We start from the raw sequence: 26903 nt of genomic DNA on the forward strand, positions 1-26903 counted from the left end.
TTAAACAGCAGCCAGGCTAAGAGAGCTGTTGCACCCTGTACCCATCCTTCCGGGCCAGTGCTGCTGCTCCCCACACCTCAGCTCTGGGCTCACGGGGGTGCTCTTGCACAGGCATTGGGAACTGCAGGCAGCTTCCCGGCTTTGGAAAACCGGGATTCACCAGCGACTCTGCCCAGGCTGGGCTTGCCTGCTCCTGCTCCTGGCAATGCCTCTCCTGAGCACTGCAGTGACTAACATCTTCATCATTTTTTCTGCATCCTGATTTCAAATCCTGTTGGACTCGAAGAAGAAAAGGAAGGAGAGTGATTTGTCAAGCTGCTTCCAACTAGCAAACTAGGCAAGCAAAGATATATATGTCAAAGTGTGACTTTGCTGTTAAGCAAGAGAGTATTTTGTGATCAATACAGCGGGTTATAAGGAACAGTGTAATAGAAAATGCTTTGATTCATGATGCACAGGAACAGGCAGGAAGCTGCCTGGTTGCCTCCCAGTGCATTAAGACACAGATGTTTATGGCAGCTGAGAGCCCCCTCCTTCCCCTGTAGAAGTCAGGAGGTATTTGATCACTGACTTTAGCTGTAGAATTAGCAAGTGCTAACCAGCCCCAATCATGGTGGAGCTGACTGTTAATGCTGCCTTATCCTGCCCATCAGCTAGAGAACATTCAGCGTTTTTCATTTAATTTCTGGCTTTCTGACAGAACTAGGATGGAGAATTGTTTGATGGCATAAACACGGATTTTCACCTCCACTTTCTCCTCTCTTTGAAGAAAGAGATGAAGAAAGAAATGCACATGAAATTGAACGTGGCATGATCAGTTCTTTTATTACTGAGCCATAGCATAATGAATTATTCTCTACATCCTATCTGCAATGTTCACTTTTCACTTACAAGGAAAATCAAATAATTCCACCCACTTGTCACTCTGTGTTTTTATCCAGGAGGTGTTCAATGTCTGTGGCCCCTTCCCCCAAACCTGCTTGTTCCACAGTGGCTTTGGAAGATTAGGTTGAAGCTGCTAGGAGTATTTTATGTTGCTTGTAGGTAGTATTGATTTTGCTATGCTATCTTGCTATTTATTTGTCCTTTAGTTTATGAGCCCTTCATGGAAGGGACTATGTCCTTCCATATTTCAGTACATTCTGGCATGCTTTGAATACAAGAGAGCTGTGACCTGCAGTTTCTTCTGTGGCTGTGCAGCCTGGAGACTATGAACTGGAGCACACTGATGTGCTCCCCACTCCACCAGCTGCCTCAAGTGAGCTAAAGGATAAGGAGGGTTTGGTGGTTGCTAAAATGAGCTATTTTTACCAACATGAAGATGAGCATGGAGATGAATAAACCAGTCCTCTCCAGCCAAGCACGCATGCAGACCTGTTCCTAATTGCTAATACAGTATTTCAGAGCATCTAATGCCCACATGTTAATATGTATGAGGCTGCCAGACAGGTCCAGGTGAACCTGCAGCACTTCTGTCTGACCCAGCTCTATTCTGTCAATGACCAAATTTTCTAAGTTTAGTCAGAGAAAGGAACCAACAGAGAAGTGAGACTCAAAGCTGCTATCTAATTCATGAGCACTGTGCAAGTGTGGATTACTAAAGGCTATTTGAGACCCAAAAGGAAAGCTGTTGTTCTTTCCTATGAGATACATTGATGCAGATATCACAGGAAAATCTATCTATCTATAAAAATAGCTGGATAGCTCAGATGAGCTAGATGAGAAGTGCAAACATGTCTCAGGTTTTACCTGTGTTTTTCACTGCCACAACACAAGTGTACATTGCATGTTAAGGCTGAAATGATTTTTCAACACATCACAATGTCAGGGAAGCATTGGGCTGCCTCTCTGACTGGGAATCTGTTGCAGAGGAATCTTGCCCAGGAGGAGGGGATGGAGCTATGCATTAACAAGTCGCTCTGGATAACTGTTCCATTTCATTTTACACATCATACCATGTATGCTTATGACTGCTTGCAAAAACAAAAAGCGACTGGTGCTTGCCAACAACTTCATTAGCACTGTTGTTGAATGGTTTAAGCCTACTGTGTTGACAGTGCTCTCTCAGAGCACAGCTGTCTCCTTACCCTTCCTCAAGGTCTCTTTTTCCATCCCTTCCTTGAAGGTGCTCAGAACAGCATCCACCTCCTCCAGGTCCAGAAACCCAGATGCATTGTTGTCCCACTTTTCAAAAAGTGCCTCCAAAAGCAGCTTCCGCTGGGCCAGGCGAGAGCTGTGGTGAACCTACAAGAGAGAGGAGCAGCTTGGTCTGTACTGACTCCTGGACACTGATGCTCAGTGTCTACCCAAGAATGGAAACTGCAGTGGTATGACAGTCACATCATTCTTATCTGTACATAGCTCAGACCTGGAGATGAGCCTTTAACCTGAGAGATGCTTAGGAACACAAAACACAGCCAACAGTTCAGTTCTATCAGGCAGAATCAGCACTGCAGAGAGTTATTTCACAGTGAACAAATGAAGCCTGTGCTGGATCTAAGGTGAGATCAACTCAAGTAAGTGCAGGTTTCCCAGAATGCAAATGTCTTCTCAGGAAGAACTAACCACAGCCTTGTTACTAACACCCAAAGATGTGACAGTTTGTGTATCTGTACATTGTTATTTTGCTGGTGCTGCCCTGAAGTGTGTGGGCTCCAAGCAAATCAATGTACAATTTGTCCTTTAAACTATCTTTGTACAGCATACAGTGATAAATGGCTGGGATGGAATTCTCTCAAAGGCCAAAATACTGGCAGTGTGTGTTGTGCTCAGCGTGAGGACAGTAGAGCCGTCAGATCCAATATCTCATCCAAATTAGGTCAGCAGCACAGAGGGAACTAGAAACAGGTCTGAGGTCTGAGCCTCTCTGAGCTAGAGAGACTACTATGGACAGACCCACCATGAAGTATATCTATACTCTGAAGTGATATGGGGCACCCAGATGCTGTGCATGAGGATATTGCTGAAAGGGAACATATTTTTCAACACATGGCAAGAGCACCCTGAAACTTAAACGCAAAGAAGCATGCGCACATTTACATACAGCCATGCACATAGCAAAACCAAACACACTTGTTTTACAATCCTCACCAAAACACCCACAACCTCATATGCACATGCCAGTGCAGTAGGTCAGGGATCAGGTTCTTGGCTATTATGAAGGTGAATAAGCAGAATGGAATGTTTTGAGCTCTTTCACAATTAACTATCAACCTGCTGTGTCACTGAGGCTCTAGAACAGACAGACAACCTCTTATAGGATGAGTCCGTCATCACTTCTAGAGCTAAGGGCTAGGGAGGGAGGATCCATATGAAAACAAAGGTGTAAAAGGTCTCTTGAAATAGAGAATGCAAGGCTGCAAGTGAATAGCTCTGCCAGCATGAGATTAAAAGTTGACTTTGTAAGTGTCTGTAGGGATTTGCTTGATTTTTATTTGGACATGGGCTCAGCAAAACATATCAATATTTACTTTTTCTAGTTGTTTCCTTTTTTCTTCTTCTGTCTGTTTGTATTCTCTTTTGATGAAGCCAATAAGCCTCTTTACAGCAGGCAGAGAAACCTCTTCACCAAGAAATGTCTCCATGAGCTGTACGAACTGTGGCAGGTTGAGGCTGCTTTCATCAAAGGCACTCCTAGTACGAGAAGCCCAATGGTTCTGAATCTCTGCCATGATGGGATGTAAGTCTGAAAGGCAGAAAGCACAGTGTGTCACAGGCAGCCAAATGTTGCCCTAAAGCTGGCCACGTGGCAGATAGCAACTCAGTCCTAAATCCTTCATTTCCTATCCGGTGAAATTATAGCTGAGTACAGCCTGACTCCATGCTGACTAAAGGCCTTAATCTGCTTATATTTTCCTAATAGTATCTCTTTAGTCTATGGATGCTATCATACAACAAGGTCAAATCCTGAATACAGCTGAGCTGAAATTACTGTTACGCAGCAAGTGGCTCTCTGAGACAAAGCCTACACTGCTCTTATCTTGAAGTCAGCTTCGGTGCTTGTATTCTTGCCAAACTTTGAGCTCACAGCAGTACTGGCATGTCTGCCAACACTGCCAGCCACTATGTGCCCAAGTGAACACACAGCTTTGTGACCAAATACCTGCAAATCTAGCATCCTCACACTTCCAGTCCTCTGGAATTCTCTCTCCACAGCTGCTAAACCTGGAACTTAGATCACGAGTCAGAAAGTCACCTGATGAAAGATAAAATATGCACAAGCTTTTAAAAAAGACACAAGATACAGCTTTTCTAAAAGCCTTTACATACACATATCCAAGCTATAGCTTCTAAAGTGGATGAAAAGGGCTGACATGAGCAGTTACCTGACCATGGCACTTCAACTTCCTGGCTATCTTCAGCTAGAGAATCCTGTCTGTCTGCGGGTGCTGGACCTGCATTTTTAAAGAGAAATCTTCTAGGTTTAACATGCTCAGGCTGCTGTTTTACTATACTTAGATTACATACATACTTATATTACAGAGTGAAACAGAACATGAAGTTTCTCCTTATTATAAAAATGCTTCTGCTTCAGAAAGTCCATACTTGAATTACAGTGGCTGCTCAGTGCCTTGAATACAGATCACCAGCAGTGATTCACCTGCCACTAGGATAGTTTTGAAAAGGATTAAAAACACACCTATAGTTAAACCAGTCAACGTGTACACTGAAAAAGATCAAGGCCTGCCAGAATAAAAGAGAATGCTTTACCTTCACAGTGGTCTTGGAGAAGGTTCCCATCCTGCAGCCTTGCCCGTTGGCCAGTCTGGCTGCCATACTGCTCAGAAACACTCTTTCTTGCAGGGGTTTCTTTCACAACCTCTGCAACTGGAGCATCCTCTTTTGAATCAATGACATCTGTGTCTGCCAGGGCTCTGCCTTCTGAGGTTATGGCTGTAGCTTCACGTGTTGGTTCTGAAGTTGCGTTGGTTGTCTCTGCAGTCCAGTTCTCCTCTTCCTGACCGACTTGCCCTTCTGAGCCAGGTTCTCTCTCTGAGATAGGATAATCTCCTTCCTCATTTTTTTCTGTATCAGGCTCTCTTCCCAGGCTAAATTCTTCTTCCTCCACCTGATTTTCAGATCCAGGTTCTCCATCTCTACTGAGACTGTATTCAGTGGAGGCTGTTTCAGGGAGAACTTCCTCCTGACTGAATGCACTTACAGACTCAGTTTGCACCTCAGTTTGTATGTCTTCATGGAAACTGGATTTCCCACTAACTATGGTATCTCCATCCAAGTCTCTAACTTCCAAATCAGTGCCTTCCAGCTCTGACATAGCATCCTCACCTTCCTCTCTCACTTCAGCATCATTTGATTCTGCTGATCGCTTTTCTTCCTCAGGAATTCCTCCAGTCTCAGCTTCACTCATGCCCTTTTGTTCAGAAAGACCTTCTGTGACACTAGTTCTCACTACATTGCTGCCTTTTCTATCATCAGCTACAGGTCCAGCTAAAATGTCTCTCTCAGTTTGAGACAAGACTAACTTTTCACTGAGTTCCTCACAAACCTCCTGGTCATCAAAGCCTCCCCATAAATGTGCAGGCTTAATCTCTTGCAGCTCTACTATTGGCCCTAGAATAGAAAATACATTGGTAAGCAGATAGTTCGCATTGGGTTTATGTTCTCTAGTACTGCGTAAGGAAAATTGAAGAAAAAGGTATTCCCAAGGGAAAAGAAACTATCAGAAAGTACCTTCTGTAAACAAACATGCATCTCAGAAACACAGAGCTTCAGAATGTCTTTGCCTACAGAGATCTGAACTTGTAACTGTGTATTACACCATATTGCTTTTGAAAGAAATATTTCCTAATTCTCCATGTTAAGAAGGAAAGCTGTAATTTGCCTTGTACTTGATCTTAGCAGTTAATTAATGTCCAATAGCTTAAAACCATTCTATTTTCATGTAGATTATTCTCTGTGGTTTTTCTTTATCTTTCCATGTTCCTAGAGAAATTTTAGAGTAAGCACAAAATTCACTGCCCAGTAAGAAGGAAGAACTGTTTCAGGAAAAGAACTCTTTCTTTACTCCTGCTTCTAAAAAGTACTCCAGAATTTGGTACGAAGGAAAAGTTCTGGATGCTGAAGTATTTCTGAACACGCATTTGCATCACAGTTTGCAAAACATGTTTGTAAATTATGGTGTATAGGTCACAGCAGTCATTTGGGTCCTTTTTTAGGCTCTGTTCACTTCTGGTAACACTTACGAAACATATATTAACTCTGCAATCTCATGTGACCTCCTCATATTTTAACCAAAGTTGGAAGATCCCACGTACTTACACTGTCTTGGGTTACAAAATGCCACCTGAGCACTCACTGGGCTTCTTTTGTAGAAGTCTATCAACAGGGCAAGTATTTTCTGTCTGTTCAAGAGACCAACCTAGACAAAAAGATTACAATTATTGGGTTTTTCCTGTGGTTCTTGGGACTTACATCAATATTTGCAGCACTACAAAGGCACCATTAGCTAAGAATTACCTGTGACTGAAAATTATCCATTACCAGAACATCAATACAGATTTCAAAGAAGTCAATTTATTTCACAGAGGCAAAAATTCCTCCTCTGGGCTTAGCTGGAATGCCTCAAACACATCATTTTGCAGGCACATCCTCTTGCATATTCTTCACCAATTACAGCTAGGTCATTGTAACCACTTTGCCAAAGGAGTTCTTCATGTAAAGATCAAAGCTTCAGTATTTCATGCTTTCTGGACAGATATTGATTTCCTGACAGTACTATGGAAGAATTTGCACATATTATGAGCTGTGCTGTATTATGTTAGTGAGTGCACATTGCAGTTTGCTTTTGTGCCCCATCATTTCCTTTGAAGTGTTATGTATTGGCAACTGCCTGGGAAAATGATTAGTCCAAAAACCAGAGCAATTATGACAACTCCCCTAATTTCCTTTAAAAACTCATACACATTTGACCACTGAGGTGAGAGCAGTATCAGTAATTCCAGTGCAGAGGAACGTGCAGAGTTAAGTCCTTGTTGTTCAGGGTGAGTGTTATACAGACAATAACACCAGGAAAAGACAATGAAATAGGTCCTTTCCAATCAGGAAATTGTGAGTTGCAAAAGTAAAGCAAATCTAAATGATTGCAAGTTCTCCATTTTATGATGAATTCCTGTTGTCATTATTTAAGTCCTTCCACCTTTGTAATCTCCCCGCCATTAGTGAAATATGGTAGTTAATTAGAGGACAGATTTACTTAAGTTCATTATTTATAGCAAGTAGCTTTCTATCTGAATTATTGATTTCCTTTTCCCATTTTGCTCTTGGATTAAAAACTGCAAAACATAAAAGTTTACCAAGCTTTTATTTCCTACTGAACTTTGCCTACTTTGAGGATGAAGAAAGAAAGGAAGAAGTTTGCTGCTCTTTTCTGGAACTGAGCTGAAGATGACCCCCTTGTTTATCATTTTAAACCATAATAAATGGCATCAGTGTTTAGGAACAGAGGATTTGAAAACAACTGAGAGAAGTGCCTACTCGATGAAGTGCCTCCCAAGGAGGCTGATACTGAAAACAGGGAATCCGTCACATTTTCTGTTACTGCAACACCTTTCCACTACTGGGAATTGAGGAAAGGATCAGAACTGAAATGTAAGCATCTGGTGCGGTTTCAGTGTTTCTGACTCTGGTAACTTAATTTCTCCTGGTAAAAAAATGCTGGAAATTACAGCTGAATTTCAGCTCTCTGGGGGTTTGGAACAACAAATGTCATCACATAATTCTGTCCCTAAACATAAAAGATGTAGGCCCTGATTTCCAGGGTCTTCATCTTCTTGCCATTAATATACAATACCTTGCACACTCCCATGCAAATACTTCTTTATGCTGTTTGTTTTTCAGTTGAATACATCAGATTGGGTTCTGCATACATTTAATAGACACACAAACATGGTTTTGAAGATGTTACTGGATCATTGTGTAATCTGGATTCTCCATTCAGTATTTCCATTACACACGCTTAATTTTCCCTTTACATTTCCTCAGCTGTTATTTCTCACAATCAGCTGCTGGCTCCCTTGAAGTTGGCAGCACTAATGCAAAACTCTATTAAAAAGGTAAATCAATTAATGAAGTATTATTAAAAAGAAAATAAAAAGGATGATTTGGGATTCTTTTGTCATATTAAGATAATACACTTGGAGGATTCAGGTAACTCAGATTCTAGAAGAGTTTGGGACTTGGATGAAATAATTTTATGTATTGTTAAAAACAGTAAATTCCTTTTCAGAAATTACCACTTATGAATGAGGGGTACATTTTCCACCTTGTTTTAACACTTACAATTTATACAGATCTGCCATTCTGCTACAGGTGCCTGTTATTTTACGATACTTTTCCTTACAACTCACCTTTGGAGGAACTTGTTCTGTCTTTCTGAGTTCCTAAATTTACTAACAGAGCTCAGGTTCCTTTGTGCCATGCGAGTGACTGAGGAGGCTGCTGAAAGATTCCTGCCCTACAGCCCTCCACATTGAGTCTTTTCAGCAGGACAGGTACAGCATCCACTATAAATAACAGCAGACCATCTGTGTTTGTACAGCCACCCAAAACTTGTCTCCACTTACAACGAGTGCCAGCTTTACTGGCTAGGGTTGAAATGTGTTGACCTAATTTTCTTGACACCTAGATATTGGCAGGTGATGATTCTCATTTGTTTTCAGCAATGTGCTGTGATCTATGAGTAATTCCTTTAAGCAACACACTAAACCAGACTTGCCATTTCAACAGTGATAGGTCAGTGTTTAACTGATTGATTGTTTTCCTGGAAATGGAACGTGTATATCTTGAGCACCACAAGACACTTGTTAGCGAGCAAGATGGGAAGAACAGACAGAAAAGGTCATGCGAAAGCAGGATCTGTCATTGCTGTACTGCAAGAAAGGCGATCTGAGTGTCTCAAACTTCATTAGTTTGAAAACTAATCTGACTAAATTCAGTTACATTTAAAGGCTTCGGGCTGAAAATGTCCTTGAAAATTAATGCAGATTCTTTTAATTTAAAAGATGTATTTAAAAAACTATACTTGATACACATGAGCAGAGAGGGACAATAAGCTTAGAATTCCCAGAGCTACTGCCTTTTTGGGCATCAGAGCAGTGATTCAACTGTGTTCTGGTACTGTCTTGGAAAGTTTCTGCTTCACTGTATAGTCCAGGCTGTTCTTGCTGACCTGCCATCCTTCTGGATGCATGCATTTGAAATCATAATAATGATCATGTGCATACCTTCTAATTTGACTGTAATTTAAACACTGCTTTCTCAGCTCCCTGGCTCTAATTGCAGCTCATTGAGGCAGCCAGCCACAGTCACCATGCAGACTGGAATAACTGCCTGCCACCAAACAAATGGAAATTAGGAACTGAAACAACTGCTTTGCTCTGCTTTGCAGAATGAGTACCACAGGTAATGGATCACATTCAAGTGGAAGAAGTCCTAGGGTTAGTTTGCATCTTTTATCTTCCCTGTGGGTACAGTAGGACAGGACTTATTAAGAACTATACAAAAGAAACCAGGTCAGGTTTAAAAGAACTGTGTGGTCCACACTACAGTTTGGTGAACTCAATTCACAGAGCAAGGCTACCTCAGAGGCTGAAAACAGCAACCATGTTTGTGCTCTGTTCATTCTTTTCTGGGCAGCAATGGGGTCTGTGCTGATAGCTGCTCATTCTTATGTTTTCCTAGTGTTTTTGGCTCTTTGCCTCTGAGATTCCACTGGGATTAGTAGCATGGAGATGGTGATTACTGCCATGGGAATAATAGGAAGAAAGTCACATTAAAACATGAAAGGGAAAAAAGAGATCCTTTCAAAATGCATGACAAAGATAGGACTCGGCTTTATGTATTACTCTACCTGGGAGCATCCACCATAGCAGCAATAGAAAAATGAAATGCCCCCTAGCTGAGAAATAGACACATTTCTTTTCTCATCTCTGAAACAGAAACTTGCCAGCTATTCTCCAAAACACACCATTGGTGCTGAAACGTCCTCTGTAATTCCATTCTCTTAGAGGTAATGACATTATTAGCATGACATTGTACAGCAGAGTTCATTCTGGGTAGGCATGCTGTAAACATCATTAGAGGAGTGCTGCATGGAATACATAATTCCTGTAGAAAACTGCAAGATTATGGCAAGTGTTTGCTGTGTAGTAGCCAGCAACTGGCTAACTAAGGCTACTTGTAACAAATGCCATATTTTTTGGATGAAGCCCAAGATTTTAGCAATAGCTCATGCCATTGATTCTTCAGCTCTGTTTACTTGTTTCCGAATACATCTAGCTTATTTGTTTATTTATTTTAATGGGAATGCAAATGTATTCAGAGGATGATAGAGTTTAGAGCATCTGAAAACCAGATTATGGCTTCTGAGTTCCATTTCCAGCTCTGTAACTGACTTACTCTATTCTAATTCGCTGCCCATAAACTGTGGCAGAAGTTCAGAAGGTTGTAAAGACAGATTATTTTGCATTTTAAATTTAAGCTTTGAGATTTATTGATAGAAGCCCTCAGGGTGTATAAATTAATGCAGCATAATTGACACAATATATGTTACTATTGTAGTAATGTGCACATTTCTTAAGGTCAGTCTCTATCAGGTTATCTTTGCTGCAATACAGCTGAACAGAAAAATTAGCACCCAAACATTCTCAGTGTTCTGTGGGAACAGGTAATGACCAGAAGTAGCAAAGACTATGGTTAATTTCTTCTCCAAAATCATCAAACTTCAGCCTCAAGTCATCAGTTAGGTCATTCAGTTTCTAATCAGTCATCAGCTTATAGGCTGCTGGCTGTTTCTGTACCTAAGAACCATGAATTTGAAGACAATGCAGAAGCTATTGTCCTCTGAAATAATGCTGAGTAAGCACAAAGAGAGTATCTAGAGTCACGAGGAGTAAAGCGAAAGCAGTGACCCAGAGAAATCCCAAACAGGAATCATTACCATATTGAAATTAGGTTGAGAGCTGCTTTGCCTACCTTTGCATAATCACAATCTATGAAGAGAAAAGTAAACATTTGCCTCCACATATCATGTCTTACTGCTTCTCTGAAGTCATCAGCACACCGACAGAGATGCTTCAGCATTTCTTGGAACACATCATCTGGAAAATGTTCAGTGTAGGAATGGACATACTGTGGAGAGAAAGCGGCAGTGTGATAGTTAGCTTTCTTCAAGGATTTTCACCTTTATTTAAGCTCCTTAAAATCGATTGCATGCAATAATGTATGTGGGAGTTTGTAGTTTAATCTGAAGGCTTGGTACATGGATGGTACACAGCCTGCTTGGTTCTTTCTTTCAGAAACAGCAGTATTCTCCGAACTAGCTTGTGACTCTGCTGCCCAGAGGTCACTTATCATGTTCAGTGCTTCAGAGATGCTGGATGAGAATCCCCTCTATGAAATGCTATTGATTAAGCTAGGTTACCTCAGGGAGGATAGAAGATCTCCATGGTTGTCAGCAGCATTTATTATTCTTGATTTTACTCCTAAGGAGGCATTTTGAGCCATTAGTTTTTGCAAAACTGACAGTCACTCGGCTCTCTAATGCCACAACACGACCACTGGCCATAATTTCAATGTTTAAAGAACCAGTCTGGATACAATAAAATAAAGGAAAGAACCTTTTGAAAATGAGCCTGCTGTCACCTAAGTCCTCTCACACTGGGAATACTACTGACTCCAGATTTATTTTAAGTTCTAGCCTTGGAGACACGTTAACACTTTGGATTTATAGCCATGTGGTTTTTATGAGGAAAAAGCAATATGGTTTGAAAAATGTGGTGTGCATGACATAAATAATAATGGCCATCAGACCAAACCACAATCCCAAAGCCTGTGCTGAATTATTAGAGCAGGTTTCTGGAGCCAGCCACAGTTGAGGGAGCCATACAGGGAGTTAAAACAAGGAATTTCCAAAATACGGAATGTTTCCCATTATCCCATTTTTAGAGCATGGATACCTGCCTTAAATACTAGAACATGTTGGACCTGTTGAAATGCATTAACCAACTGAAATATTAATATATGTTATTATTATTCATGTCTATATTGCATAATTCCCAAACATATGGGACAAGTGGAGAAGAGAGGAAGAGCAGAAAAGCAGCAGCCAATGTCCTGAGGGGTGGCTGGTGGGAAAGAAGAACTCCTGATGCAATGTGTGGCTTTTCTGCATTTCAGCATAAAAAGAGAGGATGTACGTGGGCTGGAGAGAAGGTGGCAGATCTGGGAATATGTGTATCTCCCAGCTTTTCCGAGCTATTACAACCCAGAGCCCTGTGACAGATGAACCCTTAAGGATGACAGCAGTTGGGAGGAGGCAGCTTGGACAAGCAGCTTGTTATTTTGTATGTCATCTTGATGACACATCCCAGGGCTTGTGTATTAATACTTCTGTCTAACAGCTTCCCAGAACAGTTTTTAGAAGCCTATGTTCGGCTCTGTGGGCAGGAGGAACTATCGTAGAGTCTTAAGCTTTTCTTAGCTGATGTGTATAAGGCACTCTGCTGTGTAAAATACTGTACATGTTATAAGCATACATTGATTTATTATTAACCAAGAGATTTTGACACCCATCAGAAGAAAGCTGGCACACCTCCTTCTCACTATCCCGTGTGATACCTCACTGAGTTTGTGAACGCATTATCATCAAGAACAACGGAGCTTTGCTTTTTGTTCCTCCTGATCTCAACAGAAATGGAGTGAGTCACATGTGATCATGGAAATAATCTCACCTTTAAAGCTTGATTCTGACCCTACAAAGGCAGTGGGAGTATTTCCCTCAGTGTCAACAGCTTTGTGTCAGGCTGCTGGAGGTTCTGCATGTTAGAGTACAAAGCCTGGGAAATAAACTGGTAAGGACTGGTCTCTGGGATTTAAATGCTTTTAATATAAAGACTCCATGAGCTTGCCATGAAGGATGTAAAAATACAAAAGCCACTGTTTTGCGTGTCCAAAAAAATACCCCCAAAACCCAACAACAACGTGTGAGGTCTCTCTACTGAGTTTCTAACAGCCTTTAAGTAACCCAAAGCTGCACTGAATTCAAGGAAGGAAAAAAAAACCACCATTTAATTTTAAGGTCCATTACAGAGCAATGCTTTCCACATGTGAAAGGGCATAGACCAGTGTCGAGAAAGATCATTTCTCTTGCTGGTCCATGGTGGATGATGCAAACTGATGAACAAAGGTAAAGTGTAGCTGAGGATTAGAAGCAGCCCTGGCCTGAGAGCGAGGCCTGTGATTATGGAACAGCTCCTCAAGGGAAGTGATGAAAACTTCATCATTTGATTCACTTAAAACTGCACTGCAAAATGCATCAGAGAACATATTCTGAGAACAAAGTTGTACTGGCTGGTGAATGAGACAGCTTGACGGTCTGTGCTCTTTTGTATTCCTGATCTCTGTTGTCATATCATTAACTGAGTTAAAATAAAGAGTACACAAAATATATTTGAAAACATTTTTCTAATGCTAATGGAGCATGAATTCACTCAGTGCTTATACATGTGCCATAGGGATTATGGATTGATGCTTCATTTCAGTGACAAAAGCAATTCTCTGGGCTCCCATTCGCCACAATAGTTTTCTTAATTAAATGCAGTTATTCTGAGGTTAAATTTAAAAATACCTCATTTCATGCTTAAAAAAGCCTTCAACAAGTTACCATGAAAATGCATCTCTGTGCAAAATAACGAACATGGGAGTCTCCTGAGAGCAAGGAAGGCACAAAAATCACACATGGTTGCTTGAAATTAGTCTCTGCACAGCTGCTTTATACTCTGGTTTTAATTATTGTAACAGCACCCACCAGCACCGCTGCAATTGAGGGTCTGCCATTATTTCTATTCTAAACATCCCTTTTTGCAGGTTTAAGTACCCAGTCATAAAATTCAGCTCTGTTGTAGGTAGAAATGGTTGGCAAAATGTTGGCCTAGAGGGTTTTTCAGTAAGCGTAGTTTGAACTAGTTCAGTTGTTTTCAGATTAATGAGGAGTAGAGTGATGGGGTGAACCTTCCAACTACACTTACTGATGTGGATGGGTTAAAAACAAACTCCTGATGTTTCTCAATGGCAGATTTTGATTTTAAAGCTCTGTATTTTCTAGCCTGGTTATGCTTTGTGAACAGCTATGACTCTTGCTGCAGTTTGGTTATGGTCCAAGTCAGTAACAGTTCTGAGCAAAAATGAGCTTCTCATCACTTGTTAGGCTTTTCTATGGTTAATAGAACTTAATCAGAAATAACAATAATTTGAGGATATTACTGATCATCTCAGGGTAATGGTTATACTGGGACACCAAACCTGTCTTGAGCAGCCACTGCAACATCTGCATTCACAAGTGCTTCAGGGCTTTGGCATTCTAGCAAGGGACTGAGAGGGCTGTCCTAAAAACTACTGCTTGGCACAGGCTCTGAGAAAGCAAAATACACCCTCCTTGCTGGCCAGCATGGAAGCATTGTGACAGCAAAGGATGGATACAAAGATGGAACATGAAATGTCCTGATATAACCAGTTACCTGGGATGCTGAAGGAGTGAAGCCCTTCACTTATTCATCTCAGCTGTCCCCAGAGAAATGCTATTACTTTGTGATAAACACCATATTCTGCATCAGATGCTCTTATTTCTCACCTCTGTGAATTCATCTATGTTTACTTTTTTCTCCACAGTGTCTATGATTTCCAGCTTCTTGTCACAGACTGCCAGTAAAAAATGAAGGGATATTGGTTTAGAAAACAAACAGTTGTGGGTTTGCATATTGTACACATTTTTTTGCTTTAATGTTAGATTAACTTTCTTCTCATACTGGATTACATTTATTTCAGGTTATCCTACAGAGCAGCTGAAGCATCTGACTGTCTGGAGTCTACCTAATTCTAATTCCTACACATTTCTCTTGCTGAGAGTCTGCACTTACCTATTCAGAACTGGATGGCTGTATTTGTTCTTGACATATGCTGGTGCAAACAGCAATGATTTTAATAGTACTTACAATATGTGAGGGGTGAAATGATTTTTGCTTTAACAAACATAAAACTGCCTTAAAATACTGGGGGCATGGGTTCTGCTTTGCAAAAGTGGAATCCGAAAATCACAATCATTTTCCCAAGATGCTCTATAGGATTTTTTTTTACTGATGATGATATTCAAAATTATCTGGCCTGTTATAATGGAACTGAGAAGACAGCTCAAATGCCTGCATAGTTTTCTGAATGAGGGCTTTGAGCACAGACATGCTATTTCTGTTGGGATTATTTGTGTGCTCTTTCTTCCAAAATATAACAGGAGAAATGAGAAAATTCACCATAGAATGCATTTATCCCTTGTTGGTTAAGACATTCCTGAACTGTACATTATCTTTATTAAACTATAAAACAAAGCTTGATGTTCTGCTAATGCTTATTGGATGCTATTAAATGAACTAAATCAAGAAATGGAGCCACATTATTAGTGAAATAGGACATAAACCAACTTAAGCATCTGGAGAGCAAGTGGCTGGATAGAAACTTGCTTCTCAAACTCTCATCCCAGTATCTGTCCACACAGGATCCACAAATACCACAGTAGGAGCACACAAGCTGGGTTTGGCATTTATACACCATACTACAAATAGGATGATTATTCAGAGACACAATTCTATGATATAGAAGGGGCTGAGCATGGTCAAGCTCTAGAGCGGGGTGACTCCAGCAGCAAGCAGGAATGCACACCCCATCTTCCAGCAAAGGCAGATTTGTTATTATTGATGATCATTACAGGCTCTTGATATACAGGGCTGGCAGCAGGCTGTGCACTGCCACTCTGATGTTCCTGGCTGTAGCTATGCAATTATCATTATTCAGGGAGGTCAAGTGTAAGCTATTTAAAGTGGACAGAAATTATGGAAATCTTTCTCTGCTGAGTGCTCTGGTACAGAGGCCCTTGTGCTGGGTGTCACCGGCATGCCTGGGACTGGCAAAGGGAACAGCCAGACAAGAATGGGCTGTTCAGCAGAGCATTAGGCAAGCTTCGGCATCAACCCTGAAACCATGAAAGGCAACAACACTGTCAGACTGTAATTTTCATGATCCTACCTTTCTTCCATACCTCCCTGTATGCTGAGCTGTCCATGGGATTTCCAAGACCACCCATGAGACAAACACTGATAGGGCAGGTGAAGGAGGAGTTTGTTAGAGTGGTTCTTAAAAATAGTGATAAGCACATGGCAATGTCTGGCTAGTGAATGATGTGAGTGGATCTTTTTATCTCTCTGAAAGATTTTTTTCCAACTTCTTTCCATGCTTTTCAAGATCCTGTCAATGAACCACACGGTGATTCAGTCTCTTTCCAATCTGTCTCAAAATCTGTGGTTCATATCCTAACTACCCTTAGAGATCCTTTCTCTGTTATCAAATCCGTTGGCTGTTTGCTCACAGTTTGCATCAGAATTCAACCACAGAAATAGAACTAAAGGAGACACATCGAAAACTTACTTTTTCTTACATCTGTGGCTGTAGAAGCAACGACATCTGCAAAAGTCCTCAGGGCACTCTGAACCTACAAATCAAGGTAACAGTCAAAGGCCTGTTTCATGCAGACAACAATAGGTAATTACTAAAGTAAGTCACCCAGAGTAACCAGTGTATGGGCCAGCCATGCTTCTTACCACATATAGGTGGGTAAATGTTAAATGTAGACCTTGTCTATGTTGTGCTGTGTGTAACCACAGGACCATTTCCTAGAGGGCTTCTGTCACTTGTAAGAAAAATGCTTGTACCAAGAGATTACTGCACATCTCATCTCTTCTGAGCTGCAGTATCAATTTGTATGAGCCACAGGGATAGGAAGAAAACGTAATGGAGGCCACAGGAGAGCAAGAGTGGCTGCCCTGGACCTTTTTAAGGGGATTCTGAGGGATAACCAGGACATCCAGTGATGAGGTATGCATCCCCAGCCTCAGGACTGTCAAAGTACCTTAGGGGGTATTTAGCTTCCCAGGAACTGTGTGGAGAATGCACTGTAATCCTTCCATGTGCTCATAGGGAATCAGGGCTTGGTGTGGCTATGAGGCAGACAACAACCTGCACCCTGACCTTAAGGGATGTCAGAGCCATTGCCTATCCTTATGCTCCATGCTGCCATGCCAGGGCAGATGCCACTATCACAGTCTTCCTTTTCCTCCTGGAACAATCATAGCACTATGTTAACAAGAATCTTTCCTAGTTACCAGTGCAATTGGTATTCTGCCACTGACATCCACTGTCCACTCCTCGAATTGAATTGCCAGCGCCTCCTTTCTCATCAGTTTCACCTGAGACTTCGTATTTTCTAATTCCTCCCTCTCCTTATGTTTGACCTTTGCCTCAGCCTTCATCCTGGCCAGCCTGTAGGACATGGGAATATGGTTTAGAAAGATACCATCATAATCATATTTAAGTTAGATTAAGCCTACCCTGTAGAACAAAAGGAAAGGAAATAACTTCTGACTGAAATACTTGTCCTTCTAATACAAGCAGATTTTTTGTCCAAAGAAATACTTGACGTTTAAGGCACAAAATTACTAGTGTAACTACTGGACTACATACTAGTAACCTGTGTTTTCAGAGGGAATCTCCAAGGAGGTGAGAGTATTTATATTGACAAGTATCATCTCCTGAAATCAACTGTACTATGAATCTGAAGAAATAACCTGCGTCAGATGTGTGTGTGTGGAGAGCTTCTTGTAGAGCATACGGTAGACATTTAAAGGAAAATCATCTGTACAGCACCCCTAGTTTGTGTAGTTTCAACAGTGATAATTTTTACCTTCACACTTATAATGGCATTAATCATTTATTGTGTAGATGTCCTTCACCTTCTAATTTTAGCAGGAAGAGAGGTGCCTAATTTTGCTACGCTTGATTTACCAACAGAATTGCATCAGTCTGCATTTGTCTCAAAGCCTAAGCACAATTTCACATAAGCACTTCACTGGCAAAGAACAATGTTCAATGAAATTTCATAAGCAGTCTCACACAATAATGTCCTTTCTGCCTTAGGACAGGGATAATACCCCAACCTCTCTGTCATTTTGAACATATTGTTTGCAAGCTTGGACTAAAAATGCCTCCCTTTCTTCTTTCTTCCCTTTTCTTTGCTTCTCTAATCACCTAGCCATGTTTTTCCCAATCCTCCATTTTGCACAAAAGAACTAAATCAATTGATCCTGTAGAACTGATCTGCTTTGGTTCTGACTTGTGTTCATTTATGAAATGAAAAAAAAAGCCTTCAGGAAGGTCAATATGCTTAAAGCCAAAGGATCATTTCATATGGGGAGAAGAGTTCCAGGTCATGGAGACCTCTCTGCATTCAGCAGCTGCACTGCTCACCTCTGTGGCACTCACACCCTCTGTAATACTTAGAGTAAGGGGAATTGCTCCTCTATTGTACCTGAGAACACACGAGCACAGAAACTATATTTTAACTAATGACTTCTGCTCCCTTCTTCCCGTGTTTCACATACTGTGAAGATGGGCTGATCCATTCTCTGATCTCTTCTGTTGCTACAGGTCATCCTAGAAATGATAAACCACTGCTATATTTAGAAAGGCCTGTTTGACATTTTACAGCAACACACTTGGATCACAGTTTTATCACTTCGCACTTGTTCGTCATGGCCACTTATCACAGAGATTTCTTAATAACTGGGTTCCTTCACCAGTTGTGAGCATTGCACAAGTCCTGGCTGAGGCAATGCAGCCTCTGGCACTTTGATAGCAGGGGAAGGGGAAAACAATTTCCTATCTCCTGACTCCTTCATGGACACAGCAAAGAGGAGGTGTGTAGCAGGTACCATGCTAACCGCACTAACACATTTTTCTCCAATGTATGCTACAAAGAGAAAACCAGACCATTTCTGGACCATTGCAGCTCCTCCTCAGGAGTGGTCTGCAAACTGAAGGCAGAGCTAAGGCTGTGCTGGGAGTTGCCAGCGTGCTTTGGTGATTAATTTGGGCAGTGCTCAGCACATGTTTCATTGTGTGCTGCACCCGCACTGGGCTGCAGTTCTGCCTTTACTTCTAGAGTCCTAAGCCACCAAATTTCTGCCTTCTCTTCCTGGTGTCCCTGGTATGGGACAAGATGTTTCCCCCCCTAGACAATAACAGCAGATCAATGCTGGGCACTCATTTGAATGTGAGCTCATTCCAGGATTAGATATTTCCAGAAGGATGAGATGGCAGCGAGGGTGACTTCTCCCTGCAGAATGAAACATGTTTCTTCAGGAAGACAGCCGCCTAACTCCCACACAGGGATGGTGACTCAGACTGAAGGACTACCATCCCTGGACAAATAAAGTCTCTGATTCAGGTACCAGTCCATTTGGATATGGAATTTCTCCCATCTTCTCTCCTGTCTGGTGGCAGTTAAGGAGAGATTAGAGGAAGCCTGAGAGAACTCACTGAAATTTAGACAGCAACCTGTGGTGAGATCCTGCCCTTCCTGAAGGTCATGTCAAAAGGCTCCCAGGAACTGCACTGGGACCAGAATTTTACCCTTCATCTTCCTGCTGCTTATGTGAGCGATTCTGAGCACAAACCAGCATCTCCTGTCGGTAAAATCCTCCGTGCTGCTGGGGTTTAAGAATCTGATGCAAATCCCACAATACAGCCATCACAAATATGTAAATCCTGAGCTGCTGTGAATGCAAATCCCATGATACTACTACCAGCTGATACGCAAAACCTGCTATGGCTACATAACCCCCTGTGGCAGTGCTGTCTATGGAGAGATTTATTTCTACAAGTCTTGATAGTCACTTCCTTTGCATCAGCTTTGATAGCTACAAATTGAGAAACTGTCTGCAAGTGTAAACATGGATTTAACAGCCAAGACCAAGATAACATGTCACCAGTAGCCAACACTTTGCATTCTACAGGAAAACCTCAGTTTCTAGAAATACGCTCTGATTCACAATGAAAGCCAAGAATATTTTAGCAGTAAAAAACCCAAACCAAACCACAAAACTAAGAACACTCCCAAAACCAAACAAAAAAGCAACCCAAAATGTCAGGAAATGTTCTGTATTTTAATTCAACTTCTTTTGCAAAATGAAAGTAAGACGTGTTTCTGAGGTTCCTGCATCCAAGTATCCTTCTGTGAAGACATATGAATGGTGAAACAATCCCCCCAGAAAAGGTGTTGGCAAGGCTGGCATCATCAACATCCCCCAGAGCAGTGTGTGGTTGAGTAAAGCTCACTGATAAAGCAGATATTTCCCCAGATCATTTGTTTCAGTGGACCAGCATTTAAAAATAGAAAATATAATTGAAAATCTTTTCCCAGCTTTGGTTGTTCTCCTCCATGTCTGCTTAAGAAGAAAAAAAACAAAAAGCTGAGCTCTTACATGCTGACCACAATCAGTCATTCACAATTATTTCTACCCATGGGGGAAAAGGAGGTGACTGTATACAATTCACTCATGACACTGCTTTGGCTGTATCCACACAAGGCATGTTCCTATGAACTGTAACAGTATGTGGACTAGATATGCAGAGAGACAGAAGCTCAGAGCAGTAGAGAGAGATTTAATATGTTCTTTTATTCATTTTAATACTGAAACTTCAGTTATCTTCATTTAGAGTTTATGTATAAGACGTCAACATTTGACTTCCCTAATTCCTGACACTGAAAACTTGAAACCAATTTTCAAGCTGTATGTACTATTTATGCAAATAGAAGAGACAGCCATTCAAATAGAAGTCATTATTCTACAAACTCAGATACAGAATAAAATGATCTGGTAGCGCATGAGTAATTTTGCCATCATTCACCATCACCTCTGGATCATCTGCAAACACAAATGTTCAATTCTGCATTTGTCTGAATAAAGCAATGACAATGAAACCATTATTCTTCAGCTAATGCATTCCTATTCTAACCATAGCATATTGTAAGATGCCATGGAACCCCCTTCCAATATTCATTACGTATCAGAGTAAAGCAGCAGATTAAATACACCCCAGGAATAAGCAACATAATAAAATACAAAAAAGAATCTGGAAGGAAAGCCTAAGTAAAAGTCCCAGGAGAAGGAGCTTCTACAATGTACCAGGACAATATTGTTGTTCGTTTGGTCAAGAGAAATCATCCTGAAGGAGGAAAAAAGGGTTCTCATTGTATTAAGTTTGGAAGAATATAAAAGAACTGATCTGAAGAGTCCATGGACCTTTGATACCAACACCTGCGCTAAAGAATTGCTGTCACTAACCTAGACCAGTTTGAAAGCAGTTTGCATTCCACACACATAATTGAGTCCAAAGAGGAATTACATACTTGTGAAGGGCAGAAAATTGCTTTAAACAGGAATAACTGGTGTCTCTTTTTGTGTGAAATGTTCTGGCATTTGTGCTGCTTCTCAGGTTTTTGTGAGAGACTACTGCCATTGCTGGCACTGGACTCCACAAGGTTCATTTTGTTCTACAATACCAGCCAGGCTGCCGTCACACCACAGCAAGACACCAGCTCTGCTCATGTGACTAGCCACACTTTCAGCTCTCTCACCTCTCTGATGTTGTACCAGCCATCTCAGATTTTAGCTCCTCTGTGACCACCTTCAATCCTCTCAGGTATGGGCTTGGTTTTGTAGGAATGCCATACTGGGGGTTATGTCTCATCAGATATTCACCAAGGAAGATAAAGGGATTGAACTGGGTTGGCTCTTCCGCTGCAAACACGTTCTTTCTTTCCACTTCCATTAACAGTTTTTCAATTCCTGGGATTAATGTAGGTAGGAGTTTTTCAAGCAAATAGATACGAGTATCTAGTGACACCTTCTCATTATTGAACCACTCTCTGGACAGCAAGTCATAGGGTTCTCTCTTATTTACCTTTTCTTCTTTTACCTTTTGTTCACGAACCATCTTCACTTTTGTCTCCTGCAGACTCAGACACCTCTGCTGTACCTTTTTATAAAAGCAGTCTTTCCACAGAGCATAAACACTAAGACATGGCGGCTCATCATTCCCCTGTTTTCTCTTCATGTCTGTGGCAGTCATATTCTCACCTCCAGGCTTGGGACATTGCAGACCTGCAGTTTGGGCTCCTGCTGGCTGAATAGCCATCCTTCAATAGCTGTGACACAGAACAGAAGCAGCAGGTTATACAATGCCAAAAGATGCAACAGTGTCCTAAAAGATGACTCTATTGTTAGGAATTAATATTCTTTTTCTACATTCCTTTTTCATTCTGTTACTGCTGCTTTGTACTCTTAAATAAATACAGCCCCTTCACTTCAAAGATCATTAAATGATTTATAAGGATTAATTATGTATCACAACAGCCCTTGGAGACAGAGCAACCAAATAAGTGTGTTCCTTTCTTGCAGGAGAAGAAACTGAGACACAGAAGTGATTAATTCCAGGTCACTTAAAAACTCAGAAACCCAGTGGTGAACAGTGCTCAGAAATCTTGTCCCCCAGTTCCAACTAGTAAATTCCTCTTACCCTTAGTGTCATTATTACTGTTTAGGTTCCATTCCATGCCTCCAGGAAATCCAATGGATGTGAGACAAAGGAAGCAAGTAACAGAAGATACCAGATACCTGGGAGCAAGATTGCTCCATGTCTCCCGCTTCATCTTTTCTGTTGCTGTGAAAAAACAGTGAGGAAGCCTGTCCCACAGACTACTTCATTTCAACTTCGACAACTATTTTTTCCTCTGGACATTTTGTTCAGGTAATGAGGACACAGGTGTATGGGTCAGCAGAGCTCCCACAGAAAGAGAAACTCTATATCATCAACTCTGTAATTAAGCTGTTCACAAGCACTTCATCTTGTAGATTATTCTGTAAGAGACAGACCTACACAAAGTTGCAGATATCTCCCTTTACAGTGTCCCAAACTCCACCATTTTCTTCTCAAAATGTTCATTCTGCGAAATATCAGGAAGAAACCAGGTTGCTCACAAGGCACAATTTGAAAACTATTGGTGTGTCTCCACACATCACTGTCTGCATCTGTAATTGGATTTATGAATACGGAATGGAGCAGAATGTTGCCCAACTACTTGAGCATGCAAAAACACCAGCATGCAGCAAAAACCCCAGGTCAGTGTTAAACAACAGCAAGGGAAGGGTGATATTAACAAAGAGAGCCTAATGCCTTTCCAAATTAAAGATGAAACACCACTCTGAACTTTTCAAGCTCTTATTTAAAAGTGCTTTTTGCTAAGGCCTTTCAGTATCCATAGCAATACTGTTGCTTTTGATATGTTTTGCTCTTCATGTTTAAGCATTTGTAGCTGTTCTGAAGAGAGTTCAGCCTTCCAGGAAAAGCATACATGTGATCTACAACCCTCTTGATGCACAAATGTAATTACTAGTATATTGACCTTCTAGTTCATAACCACTGTTTTGAGTCCAAATGCTGCTTGAATAGGTAGGATGCTTCACAGCACTAAATTTCTGTGTCTGCTTTCTCAATGCACTTATTGGCATCTGCTGGTAATTTGTTTTCAAAGATGATTACCTGCTAGGGAGGGAGATGGATTTATGGATCAAGCTGCTTGCCTGACCCACACAGAGGGTTTTAAGATGGGAGCTGGTCTTGCCACCGGAGGACATGAGCTGTAAAGGAGTCCAGATTTACAATGGCAGAAAAGGAAACCAGTGAATCCAGGCAAATTGTTCCTTGCTTAGGGGAGTTTCCCTCAGTAAGTTGTAAAATCAGACTCTTTCTGGTTTAAAGCAGGGTGTTAACCAAATGTCCTGATCATATTCCAAATCAGCTGGTTTTGTTGTGCCAAAATAAACCTTCTTGTGGTTTCAAATACTTACGTTATTTTTCAACGTCCTTTATGAAACTGCTCTGCAGTCTCTGTGCAATGTTAAAGTGACAACTGCATTCTGCTTTATGAGGTGCCCAGTTCCAAAGGATGATGAATAGATTTTCTACACTGCTCTCAACCATTTGTTAGGATGATTTTGAGGATTAGTAAATGTTTATAAAGTATCTCTATGTCTCTGAACAAAATAAAACAAAAAACAACTCAGGGTGACTGTTCTATCTCAATTCCATGGCATTCGCTCTATGCCAAGAATGGAAGCAGAGCACAGAGAACTATGCCCACTCCTTTAATGCAGGACAGATAAGGAAGGTACGGAAGAACATACAAACAGCACATACCTGTTAACAACAAAGGAGTGCTAGAATCAGGCCCTGAAACTTGGAATTTGTTGAGGACTACAGGAACACACGTCCAGTTTGTGTAAGACACCATTAGCTCATAAACTTCAGTGCTGATTGACATCAGTTGAGAATTTGGCTTGTAATATATAAGGCTCTCATGGCCTGTGACATTCCCAAGTAGAGGCCTGATTGTCCAAGTAACAATATGATTGGTGTACAGAGGCAAGCTTTAGAAACACCTAGGAAATTTGAAATGTGATATAAAGTTTCGTGTAAGCTTTTGCTCAAGCTGAAGGCAAGATAAGCTTTTCATTATTTAGTAGGATGCCACTTCCCTGGCTCCTTTTTTGTGAGAGAAATATTCTTGCTGGAATCCCTGCAGGTAGAAAAAGATTATCTCTCCCTTTTCTGTACAAACCCCAAATCTGCTCATAAATAAGGTTTTTATGGTTTCATTGTTATACTGTTAGGGGATTTTGTGGGTGGGATAGGGCCAGGAAAGACTAAAGTTTGTCTAAGTAAATATTTTAGAGATGTTTGAGTTACAAAAGTATTTTCAAAACTAGAGTATAATCTCTTTGATGCTCTATTGCTCAGAAATAGTTTTGCCTTTCCTTAATGTGCTTCACAGAGCATGTTTATCTCACCAAACACAAAGAGCCCAATACCCTTTTATACATGATCTCCTTTTCAATACAATTACAATATAAAAAGACATTCTCTTTTGCTTCGTGAAGCTTTGAAGAACTGTTTTTCTTACCTTTGGAGCAGGTATCAAACCAGATCTTATTCTTCCTGCTTTCAAAGTGGCTTTGCAAATGAACTGGAATTTAATATATGCCCATCTGTTCACAACCTTAAAAATCTTAGAAGTGAATTAGGCATTTCTCAGACCTGCTGTGGAGCCGGGCTGTGAGTTTTACTCCTCTGTGTTTGCAGTTGCTAAGCAATAATCCCAAAGGTTGCTATGTGTCTTCCACGACTCAGAATTGCTGTAGGTTGTCTTTGGGCTTTGGCAGCCCAACAGACTCTTCTGTACTGAACTTAGAACACTGCATCACATGACTGAAAATAAAACCAGAAAGGACTATGAATAGCAACAGACAACATTAGGGCACAGAGAGAGAATCCACAGGTGCCCAGTGACAGGAGGTTTACCTTCAGCTTCAAGGTTCACAAAGTCCAGAACAAGCAAGTCCCTTCCAAGCTGAACTAAGGACTGCATTAACCAGATGTGAAAATCTGAGAGATAAAAAGAAATTCATTACAAACTCAATTTAATAATTTTCAGGCTCTTCACTGGAAAGAACTGTGTCACTTTGAAGCAGCCCTGAGGAAAGGCATGCACAGCACCAATAACAGTGCCATTTTGTTAGACTGCTTTTAAACCTGAATCTACAGGAATTTGATGAATCATCTTCCATAATTTCTCCTATATTCTTGAAGAATAATATACAACGTGGGGAAAGGAGAAGGGAAAAGACAAAAAAACATCTACGACAGCCATTCTGCCCTCTTTTATGCTGTTGTGAATCAGGCACCTGCTTAGCGATTTCCTTTGCGTTACACTCAGAACTTCCAACTGAGAAATTTACGGAACAATCTGCCAGGAAACAAGGTTTATCTAATGCTCTTTCTTTCTTTCTACTTTGCACTGGGAGAGGCATAATCTTTGAGTTGTCTACCTGCAGGAAAACTGAACTGTGACTTTAGCTACAGCATTTGTCAATGGAACAGCTTCGCCCTCTGGCAGAGTATTATTCTCCATTTTACGGGACAGCTGAACTTGTTAGAAAACATGAAATAGAGGAGGTTTAATAAAAATAACAGAATTTTCCCAAAATCTGATAGAGTTCCTGTCAGTAACATTTCTTCTCTAGCTTAGGAACTCTGGGTTTTTAATTGCAAACTGTTTCATTCTGTCGTCTTCGTCAAGTCACTTTTTATTTGTTACAGCACTCACAACACCACAGTAAATAATAAGTCATTTATAAAACTGGAATTGCAAATAACTAAATGTGACATGCACCAGAGTCATGATAAACCCAGTTCAATATTTATTCTGCTCTTAAAAAGGTTTAGTTTTGTTCCTAAGCCCTGCCATAGAAGTTAGAAAGTGTCCATGCTGTGTGCAGGGTTATTACAAAGGAGGAAAGTTGCTCAGAAATTACAGTAACAATTGTACTTTGATGGACAGTCAAAATCCTCAATTTTTGTATCATTTTTAGACTGTCTCTTCTGGAAAGTAGGGCACTCCTGGTGTTCCTACCCAGCAACACTTATTTCCCTCTATGGTCTCCTGTACATATTTCAGAAACAATTTGTATGTTGTAGCTTCTATAGATACCTTTGGCCATCTGTGCTACATGTCTCTGAAAACTGTTCCTTTTGGACACTCTCAGATACCACTGGAATGCCAAGCTTACCAGTGCATTAACATGCCATAGACACTACAATAGTGACTTTAGAATTCAGTATTTGCTTGTAGAGAGGAAACAGCACAAAAAAAAACCCCACAAAACACATATAAGTTAACCTCCATGTGAAAAACATGCTGTAATAAACTATCACTTCTTTGCTGTTTACTTGAAACAACACCTATCAGAAGGAAATAAGCTCATTGCAGTGTATTTCCAAGGACTGCATCAATTATGTCAAGAAAATGAAGCAGAAAATTAGTGCACAGGAATAATTTAACTGAGGCTTTAAGCTCAATTGTGCACTTTTTTACCCAGAGCAGCTTG

At 40.9% G+C, this 26903-nt stretch overlaps 1 protein-coding gene across 8 annotated transcripts in view; it reads right to left on the reverse strand.

The window, feature by feature from the left end:
- EFCAB5 (EF-hand calcium binding domain 5) overlaps positions 1–26903 on the reverse strand; it is a 39612-nt gene that overhangs the window by 8478 nt on the left and 4231 nt on the right. For 3 of the 8 annotated variants that reach the window (XM_065694837.1, XM_065694836.1, XM_065694843.1), the window contains 13 exons: positions 25318–25401; positions 24920–25224; positions 21536–22105; positions 17223–17379; positions 16489–16552; positions 14648–14715; positions 10993–11148; positions 6280–6379; positions 4711–5571; positions 4326–4394; positions 4103–4195; positions 3471–3685; positions 2088–2244 (listed from right to left, as the gene is read on the reverse strand). In XM_065694837.1, coding sequence (XP_065550909.1) covers positions 2088–2244; positions 3471–3685; positions 4103–4195; positions 4326–4394; positions 4711–5571; positions 6280–6379; positions 10993–11148; positions 14648–14715; positions 16489–16552; positions 17223–17379; positions 21536–22095 — 2500 coding nt within the window. In that variant the 5' untranslated portion in view covers positions 22096–22105; positions 24920–25224; positions 25318–25401. Of the gene's footprint in view, positions 1–2087; positions 2245–3470; positions 3686–4102; positions 4196–4325; positions 4395–4710; positions 5572–6279; positions 6380–10992; positions 11149–14647; positions 14716–16488; positions 16553–17222; positions 17380–21535; positions 22106–24156; positions 24399–24919; positions 25225–25317; positions 25402–26903 lie in introns of all 8 variants that reach the window. The other 5 variants (XM_065694840.1, XM_065694838.1, XM_065694839.1 and 2 more) reach the window with 5 other exon arrangements.

The sequence above is a fragment of the Lathamus discolor genome, chromosome 14, assembly GCF_037157495.1.
Source record: "Lathamus discolor isolate bLatDis1 chromosome 14, bLatDis1.hap1, whole genome shotgun sequence".
In the NCBI taxonomy this organism is placed as follows: Eukaryota; Metazoa; Chordata; class Aves; order Psittaciformes; family Psittacidae; genus Lathamus; species Lathamus discolor.